At 41.7% G+C, this 21,577-nt stretch overlaps 1 protein-coding gene across 1 annotated transcript in view; it reads right to left on the reverse strand.

Moving 5' to 3' along the window:
- Nucleotides 1–157: 157 nt before the first annotated feature.
- Nucleotides 158–21,577, reverse strand: part of BACE1 (beta-secretase 1) — a 34,965-nt gene continuing 13,545 nt past the window's right edge. The window contains exons 2-9 of the mRNA XM_051987044.1: nucleotides 10,872–10,960; nucleotides 8,954–9,170; nucleotides 8,274–8,414; nucleotides 7,403–7,537; nucleotides 6,418–6,519; nucleotides 5,557–5,706; nucleotides 5,038–5,209; nucleotides 158–4,442 (exon numbers count right to left, since the gene is read on the reverse strand). Coding sequence (XP_051843004.1) covers nucleotides 4,201–4,442; nucleotides 5,038–5,209; nucleotides 5,557–5,706; nucleotides 6,418–6,519; nucleotides 7,403–7,537; nucleotides 8,274–8,414; nucleotides 8,954–9,170; nucleotides 10,872–10,960 — 1,248 coding nt within the window. The 3' untranslated portion in view covers nucleotides 158–4,200. The remainder of the gene's footprint in view (nucleotides 4,443–5,037; nucleotides 5,210–5,556; nucleotides 5,707–6,417; nucleotides 6,520–7,402; nucleotides 7,538–8,273; nucleotides 8,415–8,953; nucleotides 9,171–10,871; nucleotides 10,961–21,577) is intronic.

Below are 21,577 nucleotides of genomic sequence, written 5' to 3' on the forward strand. Positions count from 1 at the left end.
CAGCTCTATTTCCTTATGTCTCATCCCTTCTTGTAAAATGCATCCTGGCATTTGCTCAGCTGTCTAATCAGATGCCTCAGTTAGAAACCTCAAGAACTTTCTGCATCATCCTAGACAAACTGAGACTTGATAGAGAAAGAAATGTATTACCAGACAATTTGACTTTAGATTGAATAATTTACTGTGTTAACAATCATTTTTACGTAGACATTAGGTTTACAGAGTATTGCGGTTTACATCAGCAGAATTGAATTCACAGTCTGAGAATAACAATATCAATCAAATCCCCCGTTCCCCTTGCCACCCCACTTCCCAGAAACAGGTATTCTGTGCAGAGGTTGGCACGACCTACAGGTGTCTTCTATGCCTTGCCCCCATTGACTTAGGCCGTGCCCTATCTCTGACATACTAGCTTTGAATTCCTCACCTTATCCCTTGCTTCTGGTCTCCCAATCTATAGATTTCTAGTCTTTTCCCCTCCCCCCTAAGGTTAAGGCAGTTGGTTCACAACCAAGTTGTTTGGTGTCCTTGGGTGAGTTCTGAGCAGGCACTGGGGTGAGGAGATCTCTGTGCAAATTCACCTATAGAATTATCTTGGGGTGGTTTTTGTAATTTTTGAAACAAGAGTGCTACTGGGGGCATATGTTTTTTGTAACTGGGGAAAATAGAGACCAGAATAGGATAAGGAGGGGAGGCCATCAGAAACCAAACCTCTTCATGTCATGGATTTTAGATTCCAGGCTGTGTGTTTTTTTTTTTTTTAATTATTATTCCATATTGGGAAAAATCGTACCTTTATTAGATCTCTGAATCTTACTCTTAGCCATTGAGTCCCCATTCCTATAGGACATAAGGCTTTATCTTTCCCTAGTGGAAATCATCCAAATGAAAACCAAACACCAATTTTCATAAGTGTCTGGCCATGTATAAAAGAACCCAACTATATTATTATCGGTAACCTTTGGGAGAGTGTGGGTAGGTTGTGTTTTATTTTTGCTGGAACCTTGTAGTAATCATTCTCTTGTTAGATGGGGATGGCAGAAGAGTTTTAGCCATACCATTCATATCTCATTTTTACTATTTGTTCTCTTATCTTCCTTCCCACCTGTTTCCCCAGGTGTCTTTTCTCCCTTTTCCCTTTTCTTGTCTCTCTTATCAAGATTCATTGTTTGGCCATCAGGTCAAGGAAAAGGCTTAGATGAGTCACCTTTGGCATTTTTCAAATGGTCTGCTGCTGCACGGAACAGAAGTGAGGAGACTGCTCTAGTACCTAGGGCTCATGTCCTCCATTTTTACCTCCTCCAGATTTCTCTGGTTAATATTTTTGCCCTTTGTGAATGATGTCTGCCCTCCTAACAATTGGCTTTTACTCTGACTCCTTTGAGGCAGAAAATATGGTAGGTAGGATTGGAGATCAATTCTTTGTTCTCTTTAGCTTACGTTTCTCATTATTCATGACTTTCCTGCCTCCCCTGAGATTTGTAGCTTCTGGTCCACCTTTGCTACCTCTCAGTGTTTCTACAAGGCTAGGAACTAACTTGCATAAGAACAATAACTTCTAGTTATCTCCAGAAAGCATTTAGAGCCATGAGAATGAAGAATGTGGGATAAAGTAGAGGGATTAACTCCCTTCTCCCCAGCAAAAGCCCGTGGATAATCTAACTTAGAGCAAGATGAAAAGTGCTTCTGGAGAGGTTGCTATGGCAAGTAGAACCCCAGTGTTGCTCAGTTCTTTCCCTTTTGTCTTAACAACGATTGTAAAACAACACCAAAGTTCCACCTACCCTCTTGTTTACTAACCTATAAATGTGGAAAGGCCAAATGAGGAGGATTGGAAATGAGATAGTGGCTTTTGAGTGTAGAATTAAAAAATAGATATATACATACATATCTTACAAGCAAGAAGCAGATACCGAGAGGAATTTCTTTACATTTAAGAGTTCAAAGTTGGTGGGGCAGCTTGGAGAAGGGAATTATAAAAAGAAGAATTAAGTACAACCAGTTTTCTCTTTAAAAAATAACAAGAGGGCTGCAAGACCAACTAACCAAAGTTGGTTTTATGTCCTGGGAAGAGCTAGGAAAAACCAGTTTTCCTCAGCCGTGGGTAGGGATTATAAAGCAGAACTTGGTCTTTTTGTAACACACGAGCAATTCCAAAGATTTATTTACACACCCAAGTAAAGTCTCAAGCTAGGAGGAGGCTTTTATTTTTGAGATTTTTCTATCAGTTTTGGGTAGTACAAAGTACTCCCCATCAGCCAGAGCAGCACCAGATGCAGTGGAAGAAAAAGGACCGCAAGTGTGGGTGGAGAAATGAGAAGCTGTGGTCCATTATTCTCACTGTTATTTGCTTATGGCTTGTGGGGATTTAACTGGGGTTCTGGTCCACAGGGTAGCCAGGCTGAGACAGGAAACTCCAGAAATGTCCCCATTGGTTTTCTCCCCTTACCCTTGCCCCACCCCACACCCACAGAAAAGGAGGCCAGGCAGATTCCATGTAGAATGGCTGGGCTGAATTAGGAAAAAAGTGTGGGGGGAGGGGCTTCCTTCGAGAGAGCTAAGGTGGAGTTGAGCAGTTGTATTTACCTTATGACTTCCTGCTAATGCTATAGCAGTTCCTCTGTAAGTAGATTAGCTTGTTCCCCCTGTGCCCAGCCCTAGGTAACAAGATAACACATGGGCTGGGGAGCCAAGGAACCAAGGGAAAGAATGGCACTCAAGGAAGAAAAACTTCCAATGAGATGAGGAAGCTATGAGAGGGAGGCTGCTAACCTCTTGGTACTGGAGATGGCAACAGCACCAGAAAGCACTGAGTTTGGGGAGTTATCAGTACTGTACCAATGGCACTGGAAGATGCTTCATCCACCTGAATGTAATAGTGGTATGGGAGGGAGATGGTAGCATGGTGAGAGATGCCTGGGAAAGGGAGGGAGATGGCTGATTCCTGTTTACCTCTGAACAAAAAGGAGATCCAAGCAGAGGCCCAAGGTCCCAATTCATACTTGCTGAAAGCCCTGGATTCTCTTTTCAAAGATTTAGGAGAAAGTCCGGTATCCCTTCATTTAACTCCCTAGTTTGCAAAATCCTCAGGAGCTTTGTGGCTTAGTTAAGGGGTAGGAAGAAAAGAGATAAGACCCTGTGATTGGGTAGCTCAAGAAGTACAGCCAAGCTCTGTCTTACTCTGTTTATTCTCTATGTGGGTATGAAAATTAAGGGAGGAGGGAGTGTAGGAGGTTGGGGAATCTTAGCAAAATTCTAGTAGTGATGCTCTGGGATTAGAAGGTTCAGGCTATAAAAAGTCATTTGCTAAGTGAAACTCAGTGGGAGAAATTGGGTTTCCAATCTAGTTGTTCTTTGCTGAAGGCAGATTATGAGAATTCTGGTCAAATTTTGCAAGGTTTTCTTTGCGTTTTCCTTGAGGTCATTTGGGAAGAATAGGAAAGGGAGTATTAATGGTCATAGAGTGGGGGAAGGGGGAGGTCAATTTGGTTCTTTCATGACAACTGGAATGCTTTGCCAAATCAGAGTCTTTCTGGTTGAGTTATATATGGTATCTTATGTAGATAGCAAGACCTAAAACTGGGGACTGTTCTTCCCATTTACTGCTTTCCCCTAATTTCCCCTTCTCTGTCTGCCTTTCTTATTACCTGTCCTCCCTTCTCCCCTAATAAAAATCATTTAAATACCCCAATCTATTCACAAATTTTAAGAAATTACCCCTGTAGTCAAATCAGGGTTGTTTATGTAGGTTCTACACAAAAATAAGGGGCTATAATGTACATTAACCCCTGCTGAAGAGAATGAGGGCGGACCATTTCTAATCCCAGGACACCATCAGGGAAAAGGCTGGGTCTTGTACCAATTCTGAGAATAAGGAAAAGAGAAGGATTTGGGTTGAAGAGAACTAGGTGAGGTGGTAAAATTTTTAGGAATGAAGTTTCAAGCAGCAGAAAATTTCCTAGCTGAGGTTTGACGTGACCAAGGGGTTTCCTGCCATTGGAGAGATTCCTTCTTTCCTCTTCCCCCTTCTAAATCCATTATCCCTGTGGGACGCACCGTGCCAGCATCTCCTGGTTTTCTCTTTGTCAAGGTAGGCAGGCTGGTGGGTAAGGGTCCTGAGGTGCTCTGGTCACATGTTCTATCTCCATGTCTCCTGCCAGAGTAGACAGCCATAGAGGGCCTGTGAGGCTTGAGGGCCCTTCATTTGAGTAGAGAAATGTCATCAGCAAAGTCATCCTGCTGACGGCGCAGGCAACGGAGGCAGCGCCATTGGCACACCATGAGGCAGAGTGGAAGCATGAAGAGAGCACAGATGGCAGCCATGACATAGGCTATGGTCATGAGGGTCGACTCGTCTGTCTGCGGAATGTTGTAGCCACAGTCCTCCATGTTTGTGGTAACAAAGGGGCCTTCCACTGCTGCTGTCCGGAACTCATCGTGCACTGTAGAAGGGTGGAGGAAGTTGTCATGTGAGCTTGAAAGTAGTTTGGGTTAGACATGAAAAAAACGAAAACTATGAAACTCTAGAATTTGGTTCTTATGGGAGCTGTCAGAGCTTCTCAGATTTTTTAAACTCTCAGATAACAACCTGTTCTAGGTGAGGAGCATCCTGTCATAATTAGGCAGAGATACTCTACAAGCCTCATGCTGCTTTGTTTTCTGAGGGCCACATAATGCCAGCCCTAATGCTAGCTACACAGTCTTGTTCTCTTGCCTTCCTTTCCCAAGTGATGGTGCACCCATAAGCTGAGTATCACCAAGGAGTTCATTGTCCATCTACTGTGGCTGCTTATCTTTCCCTGGACTCTAGAACACTACACCTTTTTCATGGTTACCTCGTCTCTTGGGCTTTTCCAGCAAAGGTTACTGTGCTTGAGTTGTAGGCTCAAGAAACATGAGAATTTTGACACCTCTTGCTCAGTATGTTGGCTTTGAGAGGCAGGCAGTTCCTCACCAAGTTGGCACAGACCCAGATATCTTAACTATCCAACCAGAATAAATACAGACCCTTTGGCTTCCCAAAGCCTGTGTTCTCACCATGGCAGGCACTGACAGCAAAGCCAATTCGTTTGTGAGCTCGGTCAAAGACAACATAGAAGCCTTCCATGATAACAGCTCCCATAACAGTGCCCGTGGATGATTGTGAGATGGCAAACTTGTAGCAGTCATCTTGAGATGTGGCAACGTCCTCCACTGGCCTTAGGTATTGCTGGGGATAAATGAACATAAGGTGAAGGACATCCCACTCAAACTCACTTGATCTTTTTTCTGGTCCTGAGGTACTCATAAATAATTCATTTTTAATATAAGGTTTTTATCTCATTTGATTCTTACAACATTCCTGTGAAGTAGGGCATTTGGAATGAGCAAACAGAATCAATGATGAAATTCTTTGCCTGTTTTGAGATAGTTTTTCAAAAAGACTAATCCAGTAGTTCTTTTCCATATTTGTTTTGTTCCATTCAGCTATGCCCAATAGCTGTGTTATATTCCTCACAAACCACATTGTTTACCTTTCTTTTCCTGAGGCCCAGTTTGGTTCAGGAGGAGACATACCTGTGGCAGGATGGTGATTCGGAAGGACTGATTAGTGACTTCTCCCATTAGGTAGAGTGAGATGACTGGAAAGATGTTCCAGGGGGTAGTGCCAGCTTGCCAGCATACCAGCTGCTCCCCTAGCCAGAAGCCATCTGGGAATTTCTCTGTCTGGCTTGGCCAAAAAGAAAGAAGTGGGAAGGATTAGTTATAAGAAAGTGGCCTGCATTACATCTTCTGCTAAGTTTTTTTCCCCCTGCTAAGGACCTTCCCTTGTTTGACCCTGATAGAAAACTGGACTAAAGGGAGAAACTGAGTCACATAAAGTAGATATAACTAGATGATGAATTTCTTAGAAATATCCTAGAATCATCTGAAAGAAATGGAGATGGGGTGGGATCAGGGAACAAGAACGACTTTTAGCTATTTGAAATCTTGTCATTTGTTTGGACTTATTTTGCTTATCCCTAGAGGACAGTTAGAACCAATGGATAGAGCTTATATAGGGATATAGCTTTTGGCTAACATTGGAATGGATCGCCTAAAGATCTTCAAATAGTGGTTGAACCACTATTGCTGGGGATACATAAAAGATATTCAGACTTAATATACAGGCAGTACTAAATGGCTTCTGAAAACCACCAAACTATTCATTCTCTAATTCTTGGTATGAATGGGGAAAAGGGTGGAGCTTGAGGTGAAGATAGGGCAGATCATAGCTGAGAAAGATGGGGAAAGACCAATATCTAAAGATAGCTCAGTCCCTAGAACTGTAGCACTATGGCAGAGCATTCTATATGGGTATTTTTGTGCTTGCATTCCATATCACTTTTTCCACCAACTCCCTTCAACTCCTATATGTTGTCTATTAATTCCACTGACCGAGGAGGCTGTCTTGATGGACTTGACTGCAGCCTCAAACACTTTCTTAGGCAGTCTCAGGTTGGTGGTACCGCTGTCCACAATACTTTTGTCGTAGTTGTACTAGAGAGGAGAAAAGATATTCATGTGGCCAAATGCCTTTGGGTTTCAGGCATCTTACTGTTCCACAATTAGTCCAGAGGTCTTAAGCGTAGATTGGCGCAGCATTCCTTTGTCCCCCAGTTTCCCCAACTAGAACCCTATTTAACCATAGACCACCAGGATCACCCCTTCCCAATAATGCCTTTGAACTTTACAATTGGCCTTGCTACTATATTCTACAAGCCACCTACAGCCACACTTTCCTATATTGTTGTCTTTTCCAATTAGAATGTGAGCTCTTTGAGAGAGAGACTATCTTGTTTTTCTATTTGTATTTATAGTACTTAGTATGGTTCTTGGCATACAGTAAGAGCTTAATAAATGCTTTTCCATTCTATTCAAATAGCTCCTAAATCATCACCATGTAATAGGTCTAGAGCTAGAATGGTCTAACGCTAACTCACATTTGTATAATGCTTTTACATTTTTCAAAATGTTTTTGTACCTGTTATCTTTTTCAGTCTTGAAGAGTAGATTGGGTAGAGATCATATTATATTCATATGACAAATAAGGACATTGAGATCCAGAGAAGTTAATTGGCTTTTTAAAGTATACATATTTGATTTAGTGGCAAACTTAGGACTTAGAACTTGGGTTTCTTTCTTCCTAGTGCACGTATTCTTTCCACTGGACCACACATGTGGCCTGGGGAGAATACTCTTTTCAATCTTTGCCCTTACAGATGGATTTCCTGCTATCACTGTTGAGTTATTGACTGAGACACAACTCCTTTCCTCAGTTCTTCCCAAAGCTTGTGCTTGGCCTATCATTCTACTCCTTAATCAGGAGCCCCTTAGCAATCAAGATGGGCCTTCTCATTCCCAGTATTCCTGGTACTCTTACCTCTTTACAATCCATTTTCAGGTCCTGCCCATTGATCTCCACTCGAACAATAACGACTTCATAGTACCACTCTCGGCGGATAGGTGTGTACCACAGACTGCCCACATATAGGGAATGGTCAATACCCCCAATGATCTGGAGAGAGAGAGAGAGAGTTAGGCTTGTATATCATGCTCTAGTCCACTGGGTATGTCCCTTAGGGAACTAGGAACACTGGGTTTTAGGAACCTGGGGTCATGAGGAATAGGTCAAATATTAGAAGTAATGGAGTAACAAAAAAAAAAAAAAAACTGTCTCTTTGGATGGCAGAGACTTTTGGAATCATGATTTTTATTCCCTTGCTGCAGGTCTGACTGTCCTTAATCCAGTTCAGGCAGTTTGAGGATTTATCCTTTAATAATTTTTATTTAACAGTGGGGGTGCTACATTTTTCCCAATCACCCATTCCATTTTCATATAATCCTTTTTGTTTGGAAGTTAGTTAAATCTTACCCAACTTGCTCTTATTGTAATTTGTCTTTTGCCTCATTATAGTGAGGATGGAGAATCATTCACTATTTTCTTAGTAAAGAAGGCATGAAAACCTACCTCTTCTTCAGACTAAGTCATGTCAGTTCCTGTAATGTTTTGTGATAAGTTTCTTCTTCAATTCTTTAATCATCTTTGTCTTTCATCTGACCCCACTGCAAGTTTCCTGTAAATCTTTTTAGTGGTAGATCCCAGGACTTGCTCAGCAAAGGATCTGACCAGTGTTGAGAAAAATAAAGGGTCAGCAGCCCCTGAATTGCTTCTGGCTTAGTCCCAAAGGGAGGAGATGCCAGCTGGTCCCTGCCCATCTGCCCTTCTAGTGCCTGCCCCAGAACCTACTTACCATGCTCCCACCAACTGAGGCCAGAGCCTCAGACTGGTTGAGGTTTGGGAAGCCAGTGCCACACAGCTGTAAGGAGAAGAGGTTGGGTACTTGGGTCTGCTTCACCAGAGAGTCGAAAAAAGGTTCTAGGCTGTCATCAGGCTGGCAAAGAGACAAGTAGAGAGAGAGCAGAGACAAGGGAATTAGGGGAAAGAACCCAGTTTCCATGCCAGAGCAAAACGGTTGTTGGGATGGAGAACCTTGGAAGTCCCCTTCAAGAATCATCTTGGAGCTAGCCTTAGGGCAGAAAAGGCCATGGTCAGTTGGATTTTGCTGAGGGGCAATGATAGTGCCAACTGAGAGGTGTTGATGAGATAAAAGTTCTTAGGGAATCTTTGAAGTAAGGTCATCCTTTTAATCCCATCATATATGTCTAACTTCTTCCAGGCAAATGGGAATCTCACTTTTTTTTAAGCTTACTATTTTTTGTTTTTACATAATTTTCACTACTAAATGCATTTCTCACTCCACCATTCACCCATTCTTCAAAAATCTCTTTAAAAATCCTTTTTAGTGTCTCATAATTTCATAACCTCTTTATGCTTCAGTTCAAGCCCATTTCTCCTCCAATTCCTCCCATAGGCAGTCTCTTTGCCCTTCCTCCCCATTCAGTGTTCAGCACCAGCCCTCTGCTTCCTCACCCTGGCAATCTCCGCATAGGCCAGCCCCAGGATGCCCTCCCAGTTAGAGCCATTGATGAAGAACTTGTCGGACTCGGTGATGGCAGCAATGTTGGCACGTACGGTGACATTTGGGCCGTGAGGGATGCTTACTAGGTCAGTGCCCAGCTCGCCCTCCCACTTGCCCTGGGTATAGGGCACGTACACACCCTTCCGCAAGTCCCGATAAGTACTGGATCTGTGAAAAGAGGGCAGATGCAGAGGTGTTTTTCGAGGTAAGGAAGTCACTTCTGGTAACACATAATAGGTGTTACAGAATCTCCAATTTGGGTCCCATCACCTTTTTAGTGGGATACCCATTCCCACCAGAGTTAGGACTCTGGGTTCTTCCTCTTAGGATCCTAGCCATACCTAGCTGTTCATAGAAGGGGGCTAACTCCTTAGACAACTCATTTTTGTCCCGAGAACACAGTGGTGAAGGGCAGCACACAATCCGACAAAGGGAAGTGGGGCTGGATCTTCTTCAGCAACTGCCTCATCGGCTCATTTCCCTACTTCTTGGGCCAAGGCCCTGTGGGAAACAAGCCTGGGCATTGTGCATTGTGCTTGGTGCCAGAAGGGCAGCCAGGGGCATCTCTTCCTCTCCCGGCTTGGCTGAGCTCCCAGAGAAAAGGACTCATTGACTCCTTTGCTGCATTGGGACCTGGTGGTGCCAACCGGGTGACAGAGAGTGTGCCAGGAAGAAACAGTGGGGAACCCTCTGAGCAGATTACAGAGGACTAAGATCTGTACAAACTCCAAGTTTTGACACAGGTGCATATAATATACTACTAATTTACAGCCCCCTACCTGTGGAGAGCCCCCTTGCCTGCTTGGATATTTCCCAGCCATTCACTCATCTCCATAGGTTCAAATATTTGTGAAATCATATTAACACAATGGCACATAACCAGTGCTTTAGCCGATAGGGAGGAGGGTCAGGAAAGGGAATGATTCTTCTTCATTGACCTTGAGCATGTTCCCCTGCCTGTCAACTGCTTAAGGAGGTGGAAAGAGAGAAAGGAATGGAAAACAAGTATGGGGTTCACATTTGGTCTGAAGTGCCCTTGCGGCTGCAGAAAGAGGCTGTTTCAGAAGCATTCTTATCTTTCTCTCATCTCTGCATCCTCTCTTTATCACCCCTTTTCTAATCCATATGTTCACTAGTGAATCCCATGATTCTTTCCACACCCGTGTCAGTGATTTCTTCTAACCATGGTTTTTTGTCCTTCCCATCCTATATAGCATTCTCAGCTCAGATCATCTCTTCCTCTGAGCCCTATTTTGACCCTTTGTCCTGCCAAACTGTCAGCTCTGTCTAGGGGAACTCTGTGTGTTTGCAATGGGAGGGGGATTTGTCTTGGGAAAAGTTAATAGGCGTTTCTATTCTGAATTTCCACCCACGCTAGGGGCTTATGAAAGGTCTTTAAAACTAGTAGTGTAGGTTTTGGGATTCCCCGGACCCTCATGGGAAGGAGACATCATGGGAGTCAGTTCAGTTCATCTATTCGTGGCTAATGTGGTTATGGCAACAGAGAGCTACCAATGGACTGAAGAATGAAGGAGACACTTGCATCTCACATAGATGATCCTCATTACTTCTCTGTGAACTCTAGGGTCATTTTGTCTAAAAGCAACCAGCTATGCTTGCAGCAAATGAGAAACTCCATAGTTCTGCTTTTCCTACCAGCCTCAATCTCTGTCCCCTCAGAATATGCCCTCTGGGTCTTGTTCTTCATCCTCTCTAGTCCCTGCTCCTCCTTCCCTCTTCCCCCCTGCCCCCTGCTCTTCCTTAGAGAATTAAGGGATCTTGGTTCCTCCATCAGTGGGAGAGGTAAAGTTCTAGGAGAGGACTGGGAGGGAGATGAGGTGTCCCTCCTCCTCATCCCCCCGTACTCACAGCTGTCTCCGGTAGTATCGATGTAAGAAAGGATGTGGGGCAGCTCCTACTGCGAAGTTACTGCTGCCTGTGTCCACTAGGATGTTGAGCTGTAGGGGAGAAAGAGAGACAGAGATTTATTATTAGAGAACAAGAAACTTAAGATGCCCCAGTAGGACCCTTCCTCTTCCTCCCAGTTACCTCATCTTTCTTAACAGATGGGAATGAAGATGTCAGGCCATGTCCAGCAAGAACTTAGAAATAGGAACCTCTGAACAGGGCCTTCCTTACTACAGTAAGTGTCTCAAAAACCCTCTTGCATTTACCCCCTCTCCTCCCCTTCTGGTGCCTGTTAGCTCTTTCAAAGTACAGAATGTAAAAACCAGAAAGGGACCTACAAGATCATTTAATCTAAACCACTCACTCTACTACTGCATTTGACCTCTTGGTATCTAATTCTGCTTCTGATTCCTCTTTTTTTTTTTTTTTTTCTGGTTGTCCCAGTAAGTAACACACTCAGAGACAGTCTGGCCATCTTGCCCAGCATTTCCCCATCAAAATACAGCTATGTTAGGGTCTTCACTGGTGACTGGGACTGATCTGTGTGGGTCAGCATGTGTGTGCACATGTTCATAGGTTGGCATGGGATTCCCTAGGGTGACACTCCTCAGCTTCAAACCCTAGAGTGACCCTTCTACTTCAGCTGCCAGAGAATCAGAATGGTTAGGAACAAGGTGGCTAACCTCATGAAAATCTGTCATTCTGAGCCCTTCACTCAATTCCCACAGCTCCTGGCTGGGTGAAGGGGCAGATGCCTGTCCCAAAGGCTTCCCAGTACATTCAGCCTCTTGCAAACTTCAGCTCTAATCACAGAATTACAGAATCTAATCCAAACCCCTATCTCAAGAAAAAGCCTTATAATATAGCTGACAAAAGTTCTCCAACCTCTGATTCAAAAGACTGCCACTCCCTTGAGAAGCAGTCCATTCTTCTTTTGGGTAGGTCTAATTGTTAAAGAATTTTTATTTTGATGAAGCCTAATTTTGCCATCTCATAAATCCATCTATTACTTCTAGTTGGACCCCTTGGGACCAAGCAGAACAAGTCCAATCCCTGTCTAATGTGACAGTCCTTCAAATACTTGAAGACAACTACCTTGTTCCCACTAAGCTTTCATTCTCTGGTCTTTTCACTCCACCTATTCCCATCTTTCCTGTCTCCAGTTCTTCATCTTTTCTATTTGCCTAATGACCTCCCTTCCTTCTGGAGATGGTATTTGCTGAGAATCTAGTCTGAGCAGGGTGCTGTGCTGAGTGGTTGAGGACACACACACACACACACACACACACACACACACACACACACACTACTTCTGGAGGAAATTATAGTCTAGCTGAGAAAAGAAATCTAAGTGTTTCTTTCATGTTTTACATGTCTATTATCTCCTTGGTCCTCTCCTATTTCCTCTCCCTCATCTCCCACAATCCCTCTTTTTATCATCTTTCTTGCCTCTAAAACCTTCTCTCCACTTTCCTTATTTCTATTATATTCCCACTGTTCCTTCTCTTGAATGCTCTTAACTTCCAGCCCCTGTCTCCTGCTTCTGGACACCCACCAGCCCCTGAATCATTCAGAACTTTCAGAGAAAATGCATAGAATCAGGGGAGATTCAACAATTTAGATGGCTCTCCTTTGAAATTAACCAAGTTAGTCTAGCCTAGGTTTCAGGTTGCTAGCTGTGTGACTTTGCGCAAGTCAGTTAAGCCCAACTGCTTTGCCCCCCAAAAAGAAATTAACCTGGTAAAAGAATTAAAGTGGTTCCATTGCTCCATAGCTTCACCACACTCCCTGATGGGTAGGACCTTGCAAGTCCCTCCACAGCATCTTGACTTTCCTAGGCAAAGGTGTCTTAATCTCTCTTAAACTCTAGCAGGAAAGAATTAATTCTCCAATTACTGAATGTTCCTGTAATTTGGGGGCAGACTTTTATTTTTGAAGAAGAAACCTTAGAAGGTCTGCCTAGTACCCTACACTTACTACTATGTGCCAGCACTGTGCCAAGCATTGGGATGTACAAATATCTGATTTCTTTGAGTAGAGGAGGAGATCCTAACTCAGAAAGAGGAGTCAGCTTTTTTTCCATTTTGCCAACTTCTATAGCAAGGCTCCTGCCCAATCTGTTATGTTGTAAATAAGAAATTCTAGCTAATGGAACAAAGAGTATGAAAGGTATCCAACAAATACACTTTTAAAGACAAATTCAGTTGAGTAGGGATGAAGAGAAACTCCAAAGAGAGACTTTAGACCTTAGAACACAAGACCTTATGGGAATATGGGGACTAGAAAGAAGTGTAGGCATATTGCCCATCTTCATGGTCTTCTAGTTTTGTTTTGGGTTTTTTGGTTCATTTTATTTAAATACTTTATTTATACTTTTCATTTTTCAGGGAATCACAGACTTCATTCTTCCTACTATTCCCCTCTCCAAAGAACCCAACTCTCCCTTGTAAAAATTAGCATAGTCTTAAAAAAAAAAAAGACATACAGTGGTCACATCTAAAAATGTATATCTCATTTTGCACTTCTGATCCACCACCTCTGTGTCTAGAGGTGGGAATCATGTTTCATCATCATTCCTTTACAGTCATAGCTGGTCATTACATTGATCATAGTCCTAAGTTTTTCAAATGTTTTTTTCTTTACAGTATTGTAGCCATTGCATAAATTGTTCGCCTGTGTTTGTTATATCAATTCATATAATTCTTCCCAAATTCTACTTAATATTTTCCTTTTATTATTTTTTATAACACAATAATATTTCATAGTATTTGTCACAATTTGTTCTTCCATTCCCGAATGGATGGGCATCCACTTTATTTCTAGGGTTTTTTTTTCTATAATAAAAAGTGCTGTCATGAATATTTTTGTACACATTAAGTCCTTTCCCTCTTTTATCTCTTTGGGCAATATGCCTAATAGTGGCCTCAGTCAGATAAAGGGTATACTCAACCTAGTGATGTTTTGAGTAGAGTTCCATATTGCTTTTCCAACATAGTTGAATTCATAGCTCCACCAACAGTGCATTAATGTGCCTGTCCTCCCATTTCCCTTCCAATAACTGTCATTTTCCTTTTTTCCCCATCAGTTGTCTTTGAAATAGAATCTTCGGATTGTTTTAGTTTGCATTTTTCTTATTATTAGTGAGTCAGAACACTTTTTTTCCCATATGGTTTGTTGATTGGGTTTTTTTTTTTTAATCTTTTTTTTTTCTTTTTTTGAGAATTGCTTATTCATATTTTTCAATTATTTATCCACAGAAGAATGCTTGTTGTATTTTTGAGTGAGTTTTCAGTATATCATGAATTTCAGATGAGAAAATTGTTGATGTCTTTTCTAATTTTAACTGCATTTTATTTGTGAAAAAGGTTAATTTTAAGTCATCAAAATTCTACATTTTATCTCCTTTGATCCTCCTTATCACTTGTCTTGTCAAAAACTCTTTCCTGAATCAATATTTATAGTTGTGAAGTTACTTCCTTTCTTGTTTCTCTAATTTGTTTATGATATGACCTTTTATATGTAAGGGCATATATACATTTGGAGCTTATTATGTGTGTGAAATATATGAATTTATTATTTATATTTTGCAACTTTGCTGAAGTTATTGTTTCAATTAATTTATAGTTGAATCTGTAGGGTTCTCTAAGTAGACTACTATATAATCTACAAAAGTGATGATTTTTTGTCAATACTTATTCTTTCACTTTCTTTTTCTTGTTTTCTTACTATAGCTAGCAAATCGAGAATTATATCAAATACTAGTAGTGTAATAAAAATCCTAGCTTTACTCTTGATCTTACTGGAAAGATCTCTCTTGTTTAGCTATTATAAATATTAGCTGCTGGTGTTAGATAACTATGATTTATCTTATTAAGGAAAACCATATCTCTTCCTATGGTTTTTAATATTTTAAAAACAAAAATGTGTATCAAATGTTGTCAAAATCTTTCTGCATTTATTTATATAACTATGTGATTTTTGGTTTTTGTTATTAATATGGTCTATTATAGTAGTCTTCCTAATATTGTCTTAACCCTACATTTTTGCTAAAAATTCAATCTAATCACAATGTAAAATGGTTTTAATATATTGCTACGGTCTCTTTGTTAATATTTTATTCAGTGATTTCATGTCAGTATTTATTAGAGATATTAGTCAATATTTTTTTTCCTTTGCTTTGTCTCTTCCATATTGATACCACATATCATAGAAGATATTTGGATTATTTTTTCCTAGTCTTTCAAGCAGCTTATTTAATGTTGAAATTAATTGTTCTTTGAGTGTTTAAGAGGGTTCACTTATAAATTCCTCTGACCTTAGAGTTGTTTTTTTTTTTAAATTTGGGAGTTCATTTATGGTTTGTTCAACTTGTTTTTTCTGATATTATGTTAAAATAATCTATTTATTCTGTTAATCTGGGCATTTTGTATTTTCATAAATATTCACCCTTTTCATTTATGTTATTTTGGTCACATATATTGGGAAAAATAGTTTACAATAATATTCAGTGTTTCTTCTTTATTTATTTTGAATTTTTCTTTTTCATGCTTAGTATTGGTAATTTGGCAGTCTTCATTCTCTTTAAAGTCATACTATCTAATGGGTTATTTTATTAATTTGAAAAAAGGCTCTTTGGTTTACTTATCAATTAAATTTTTTTTCAATTTTGTTAATCTCTTATTTTGTTTCCAGTATTTCTTTTTTTTGTGTTTAGGGTTTTTTTAATTGCTATTATTGCTTTGGTAGTTTTTTTCCTTCCTTTTTTTTAGTTTCATACCAAATTTATCAATGTATTCCCTCTTTTTTTGTTGATGAAAATGTTTAGCAATATGAATTTTCCCTTAAAATTACTCTGGCTAGATTTCAAAAATTGTCTTATTGTTATTATTTTCTTTGTTTAAACTATCCATTATTTCTAATTTGTTCTTTGATACACCAATTCTTTAGAATTAAATTATTTAGTTTCTATTTTTGTTTGAACCTTTTCTTCAAAGGTCTTTTGTTGATCATAGTGTTTATTTCATTGTGGTTAACAACTATGTGTTTCATATCTGTGCTTTTCTGCATTAGTTTATGAGGTATTTAAGAATATAGCTAATTTTTGTAAGAGTGTTATGTACAGCTAAGAAATATTCTCTTTCTGTTTCTGTTCAGTAACTAATCACCCTTTAATCTAATATATTTAACTTTTCTGAAATTCCATTCATGTTTAAAATTTATTTCTTATTTATCTTTTTGTCAAATTGTTTGTGTCTGAGAGAGGTACATTACAGTCCCTAACAAGTATACTTTTGTGTGTGTCTTTCTCTCTATGATTCAATGAACTTTTCCTTTAAGTACTTAGATGCTATGCCATTCATTATGTATTTATTTTACACATTGATATTTCATGTCAACTACCCACCATCTTCCCTTTGACTAGAACCTCTTAGGAATTTTGAACCATGCTAAGTCTTACTTTATGCTGTCCTTCTTTCCCTCTTCTTTAGATTAAAACAAATATTAAGAATAGTTTTTTTTAAAAGAGAGTTATAAGATAAGAATCTGATGGTGTATAAGTACAGGAAGGGAGGGCAGGAAGGTGAGAAAACCCAGTGTAATTGTGGTCATGGGTGGGGAGAGTGGTTTCTGGCTTTATGTATATGGGGCTCTCTTTCTGACATTCTTCCTTTTCCTGACAGAAATAAGAAGTTTTTCTTTTAGGTACCTCTACCTTTGCTTTGCCATTTTATATATCTCAATATGACTAGATAGACCCAAGAGTGGGTGCCCAGGGGACTGCAGTTGCAGGGTCAGAGCTAGGTCAGGGCCAGCCAACCAACAAACAAGCTCAGTATAATCCCCGGGGTCTTCTCCAATGAGACCAGCTCCTGGGTAGGAAGAGCTAACAGGTTCCATGGGGACAGATTTATGCTTGGATGAGAAACACACCTAAAACTGAAGCTGGGGTGTCCTTACTCTGCAAATCACACCTATGTTGATTTTAACTCTTAGCAGCAGATGAGAAGTCCCAAAGGACAGCTCTGGGACAGAAGGATGAACAGCTCCAGGACAGAAGGAAGAAGGGACAGCTCCAGGACAGAAGGATGAAGGATAGTTCTAGGACAGAAGGAGGAAGCTCCAGGACAGAAGGAGGAAGGGACAGCTCCAGGACAGAAGGAGGAAGGGACAGCTCTGGGACAGGAGGAGGAAGGGACAGCTCTGGGACAGAAGGATGAACAGCTCCAGGACAGAAGGAAGAAGGGACAGCTCCAGGACAGAAGGATGAAGGATAGTTCCAGGACAGAAGGAGGAAGCTCCAGGACAGAGGGAGGAAGGGACAGCTCCAGGACAGAAGGAGGAAGAACAGCTCCAGGACAGAAGGAGGAAGGACAGCTCCAGGACAGAGGGAGGAAGGGACAGCTCCAGGACAGAAGGAGGAAGGACAGCTCCAGGACAGAGGGAGGAAGGGACAGCTGCAGGACAGAAAGAGGAAGGGACAGCTCCGGGACAGAAGGAGGAAGGACAGCTGCAGGACAGAAGAGGAAGGACAGCTCCGGGACAGAAGGAGGAAGGACAGCTGCAGGACAGAAAGAGGAAGGGACAGTTCTGGGACAGAAGAAAGGGACAGCTCTGGGACAGAAGGAAGAAGGGACAGCTGTGGGGCAGAAGGAGGAAGGGACAGGTGCGAGACAGAAGGAGGAAGGGACAGCTCCGGGACAGAAGGAGGAAGGACAGCTCCAGGACAGAAGGATGAAGGATAGTTCCAGGACAGAAGGAGGAAGCTCCAGGACAGAGGGAGGAAGGGACAGCTCCAGGACGGAAGGAGGAAGAACAGCTCCAGGACAGAAGGAGGAAGGACAGCTCCAGGACAGAGGGAGGAAGGGACAGCTCCAGGACAGAAGGAGGAAGGACAGCTGCAGGACAGAAAGAGGAAGGGACAGTTCTGGGACAGAAGAAGGAAGGGACAGCTCTGGGACAGAAGGAAGAAGGGACAGCTGTGGGGCAGAAGGAGGAAGGGACAGCTGTGGGACAGAAGGAGGAAGGGACAGGTGTGGGACAGAAAGAGGAAGGGACAGCTCTGGGACAGAAGGAAGAAGGGACAGGTGCGGGACAGAAGGAGGAAGGGACAGCTGCGGGACAGGAGGAGGAAGGGACAGCTCCGGGACAGAAGGAGGAAGGACAGCTCCAGGACAGAAGGAGGAGGGACAGCTCCGGGACAGAAGGAGGAAGGGACAGCTCTGGGACAGAAGGATGAACAGCTCCAGGACAGAAGGAAGAAGGGACAGCTCCAGGACAGAAGGATGAAGGATAGTTCTAGGACAGAAGGAGGAAGCTCCAGGACAGAGGGAGGAAGGGACAGCTCCAGGACAGAAGGAGGAAGAACAGCTCCAGGACAGAAGGAGGAAGGACAGCTGCAGGACAGAAGGAGGAAGGACAGCTGCAGGACAGAAGGAGGAAGGACAGCTCCAGGACAGAAGGAGGAAGGACAGCTCCAGGACAGAAGGAGGAAGGACAGCTGCAGGACAGAAGGAGGAAGGGACAGCTCCGGGACAGAAGGAAGAAGGGACAGCCCCAGGACAGAAGGAGGAAGGACAGCTGCAGGACAGAAGGAGGAAGGGACAGCTCTGGGACAGAAGGAAGAAGGGACAGCTCCAGGACAGAAGGAGGAAGGACAGCTCCAGGACAGAAGGAGGAAGGACAGCTGCAGGACAGAGGGAGGAAGGGACAGCTCCGGGACAGAAGGAAGAAGGACAGCTGCAGGACAGAAGGAGGAAGGGACAGCTGCGGGACAGAAGGAAGAAGGACAGCTCCAGGACAGAAGGAGGAGGGACAGCTCCGGGACAAATGGGCAACGTGACTTATAGAGGTCACATATAGGAGCCATGTTCATGTTTCATCCTGTCCTGGAGCTTCATCCTTCTGTCCTAGAGGTCAGAAGTAGAGGTGCTTCTTAAAATGCCAAAGAACATGGAAGCCTTCCTTGGTATCCTCTTCTAGAGTCTGGGAATATAACCCCCAGTTTGCCTTCTTTTCGTCCTGTCCTTAGTAGAGACGGGTAACAGCTGCTTGTCCTCCTTTGTAATAACTGTACAAACCATAGGTTTCTTTTAGCACATCCTGAAGCCCTAGAAGGCAGGGCAGATTAATATTCTCTTCAGTTTACAAAAGGAGAACCTAACAAACACTCGAGAGATGAACACAGAACCACATTTCCACTTGTATCAAATCTGAGATAAGAACCCTCCACTCTGGTTTGCTCTGCAGCCTTGTTTCCTATTTAAAGAAAAGTCTCCTTTTGGACTGATCAGAAAGAGTACTCAAATGAGGAATTGGAATTGAGAGAGAGGACGGATATTGATGATGAGGTAGCAGTTTAGAATGGACGCTCCTGATGGCTGATTTCAAGATCTTCTGCTCCCTTTCCTGCTTTGGTCCTCCCCTAAAAGTTTTTCAGGTTTTTTTGGTTGAAACCAAATGGTCTTAGAGTTTGTTTCTCCTGTGTGGGCCTTCTCCAGATAACGGCTGCCTGGGAATAGTGGGCTTTTAAGATGATCCCATTTGCTTCCTTGAACTGGAATTCTAAGATCTGGGATACTTGTCTGAGACATAAACTTGGAGTCTAGTGTTTTGTACTGGATAAGGGCAAACAGAGGGCACAGATGCAGCCTCTAGCACAGAACCCAGGGTTGCTGGGCCCAGGCCAAGGACCTTCCTCTCTCACTGAATCAGCTGACACCTAAGCAAACATGATCCTTTCCCAGAATGTAGCCTCTGACTCAAAGTCACTGAATTTCAAAGTTAAAAAAGACTTCTTCCCTGGCTATTTGGTTCAATTTACCTCTCCTTAGACCTACATGGACTGATGCTAAGTGAGATGAGCAGAACCAGGAGATCATTATACACTTCGACAACGATATTGTATGAGGACATATTTTGATGGAAGTGGATTTCTTTGACAAAGAGACCTAACTGAGTTTCAATGGATAAATGATGGACAGAAACAGCTACACCCAAAGAAGGAACACGGGGAAACGAATATGAACTATTTGCATTTTTGACTTTCTTCCCGAGTTATTTTTACCTTCTGAATCCAATTCTCCTTGTGCAACAGGAGAACTGTTCGGTTCTGCAAACATATATTGTATCTAGGATATACTGCAACATATTTAACATTATAGGACTGCTTGCCATCTTGGGGGGGGGGTGGAGGGAGAGAGGGGAAAAAATCGAAACATAAGCGAGTGCAAGGGATAATGTTGTAAAAAATTACCCTGGCATGGATTCTGTCAATACAAAATTATTAAATAAAATAAAATTTAAATTAAAAACAATTTACCTCCCCTTAAAAGAATTCCTGTTATCATATATCCTACACATAGTCACCCAACAATTGTTTGAATGCCTCCATTCCTCTTCCTTCAAATAGTCTTTCAAATTCTTGAAGATAGCTGTTATGTTCCACCGGACGCTGATCTCTAGGCTGGCTCCTTCAATCTGTTCTCATACAACATAAACTATTGTCAAAGATGGTTGACTTGGAGGTTTCTCCTAAGTGTGGCCCCAACCAGATTTGAATTTTATTGAGAAATGTTTAATAAAATAAATGCAAATATAATACAACAAAAATAATGCCAATTTGTGATTTTTAAAATTTAATCTGAAGGTTGAAGTCATCTGTTTTTGAGTTTGACACAACTGGACTAGAAGTCCTTTTTGGGTGTCTGTCTCTGGAAATTTTTCAGCTTATTAATGTCCTTTTTAAGTGCTTAATAAATGCTTGTTGACTGACTGGCTGATTAAACTGTGTTGCCCAGAATTGAACACAATACTTCTAAATAAACCAGTACAGTGGGACTATCACCTTTTTATTTCTATAAGATATATTTTACAGACAGCCTAAGATTCCTTTTTTTTTAATTGCCATGTCACACCTATTGACTTGTATTGCAAAAAAAATGGGAAAATGGGGACTTAAAACTCAAGATAAATATGGAAATGGTAAGAGAATACCTAGATACCCTTAGCGAGCTCACTAAACTGGGTGGCTGGGCATGAAAGTAAAACAGCCCCTCTGTCCTCAAGGAGTCCATAATCCACTAGAATGTAGGAAGGGAACAACATGTATGTAGAAGAGGAAATATGAAATATCTACCAAGTAGTACAGTGATTTTTGGTGGGGGGAGAGCATAAACAACTAAAAAGATCAGAAAATACCTCACATAGGAAGCAGCACTTTGATGTTAGCCTTGAATGGCACTAAAGAGTCTCAGAAATAGATTCTGAGAGTGTATTGCAGGCATTAGAGGAACAGTGTGTAAAATAATTTGGAACATGCATATCTATGTGTGTGCATACACACAGAAAACATTTAATTGCTTAAAGCCACACTAATACTTTGAACATCGTGTGTACTCATATGTGCATACATACACCCACTTCTCTGTAAATGGTTATATTCCCCATTACAATACAATCTTGTATTTTAGTAAATTATAACAGAATATATTCCTCAGTAGCTCCTTGTGGTCAGAAAATGTCTCGTTTTTGTATCTGTATTTCCAGAATCTAGCATAGTGTCTGGTATAGAACAGACTTGTATTGATTGAATGTTTGGAAGGAATATCTAACATAATTGAGGACAGAATCAGGTTCAAATGGGGTAAATCTAGTAAGATGAAATTTAA

Source organism: Antechinus flavipes, chromosome 3 (assembly GCF_016432865.1).
Source record: "Antechinus flavipes isolate AdamAnt ecotype Samford, QLD, Australia chromosome 3, AdamAnt_v2, whole genome shotgun sequence".
Classification (NCBI taxonomy): Eukaryota; Metazoa; Chordata; class Mammalia; order Dasyuromorphia; family Dasyuridae; genus Antechinus; species Antechinus flavipes.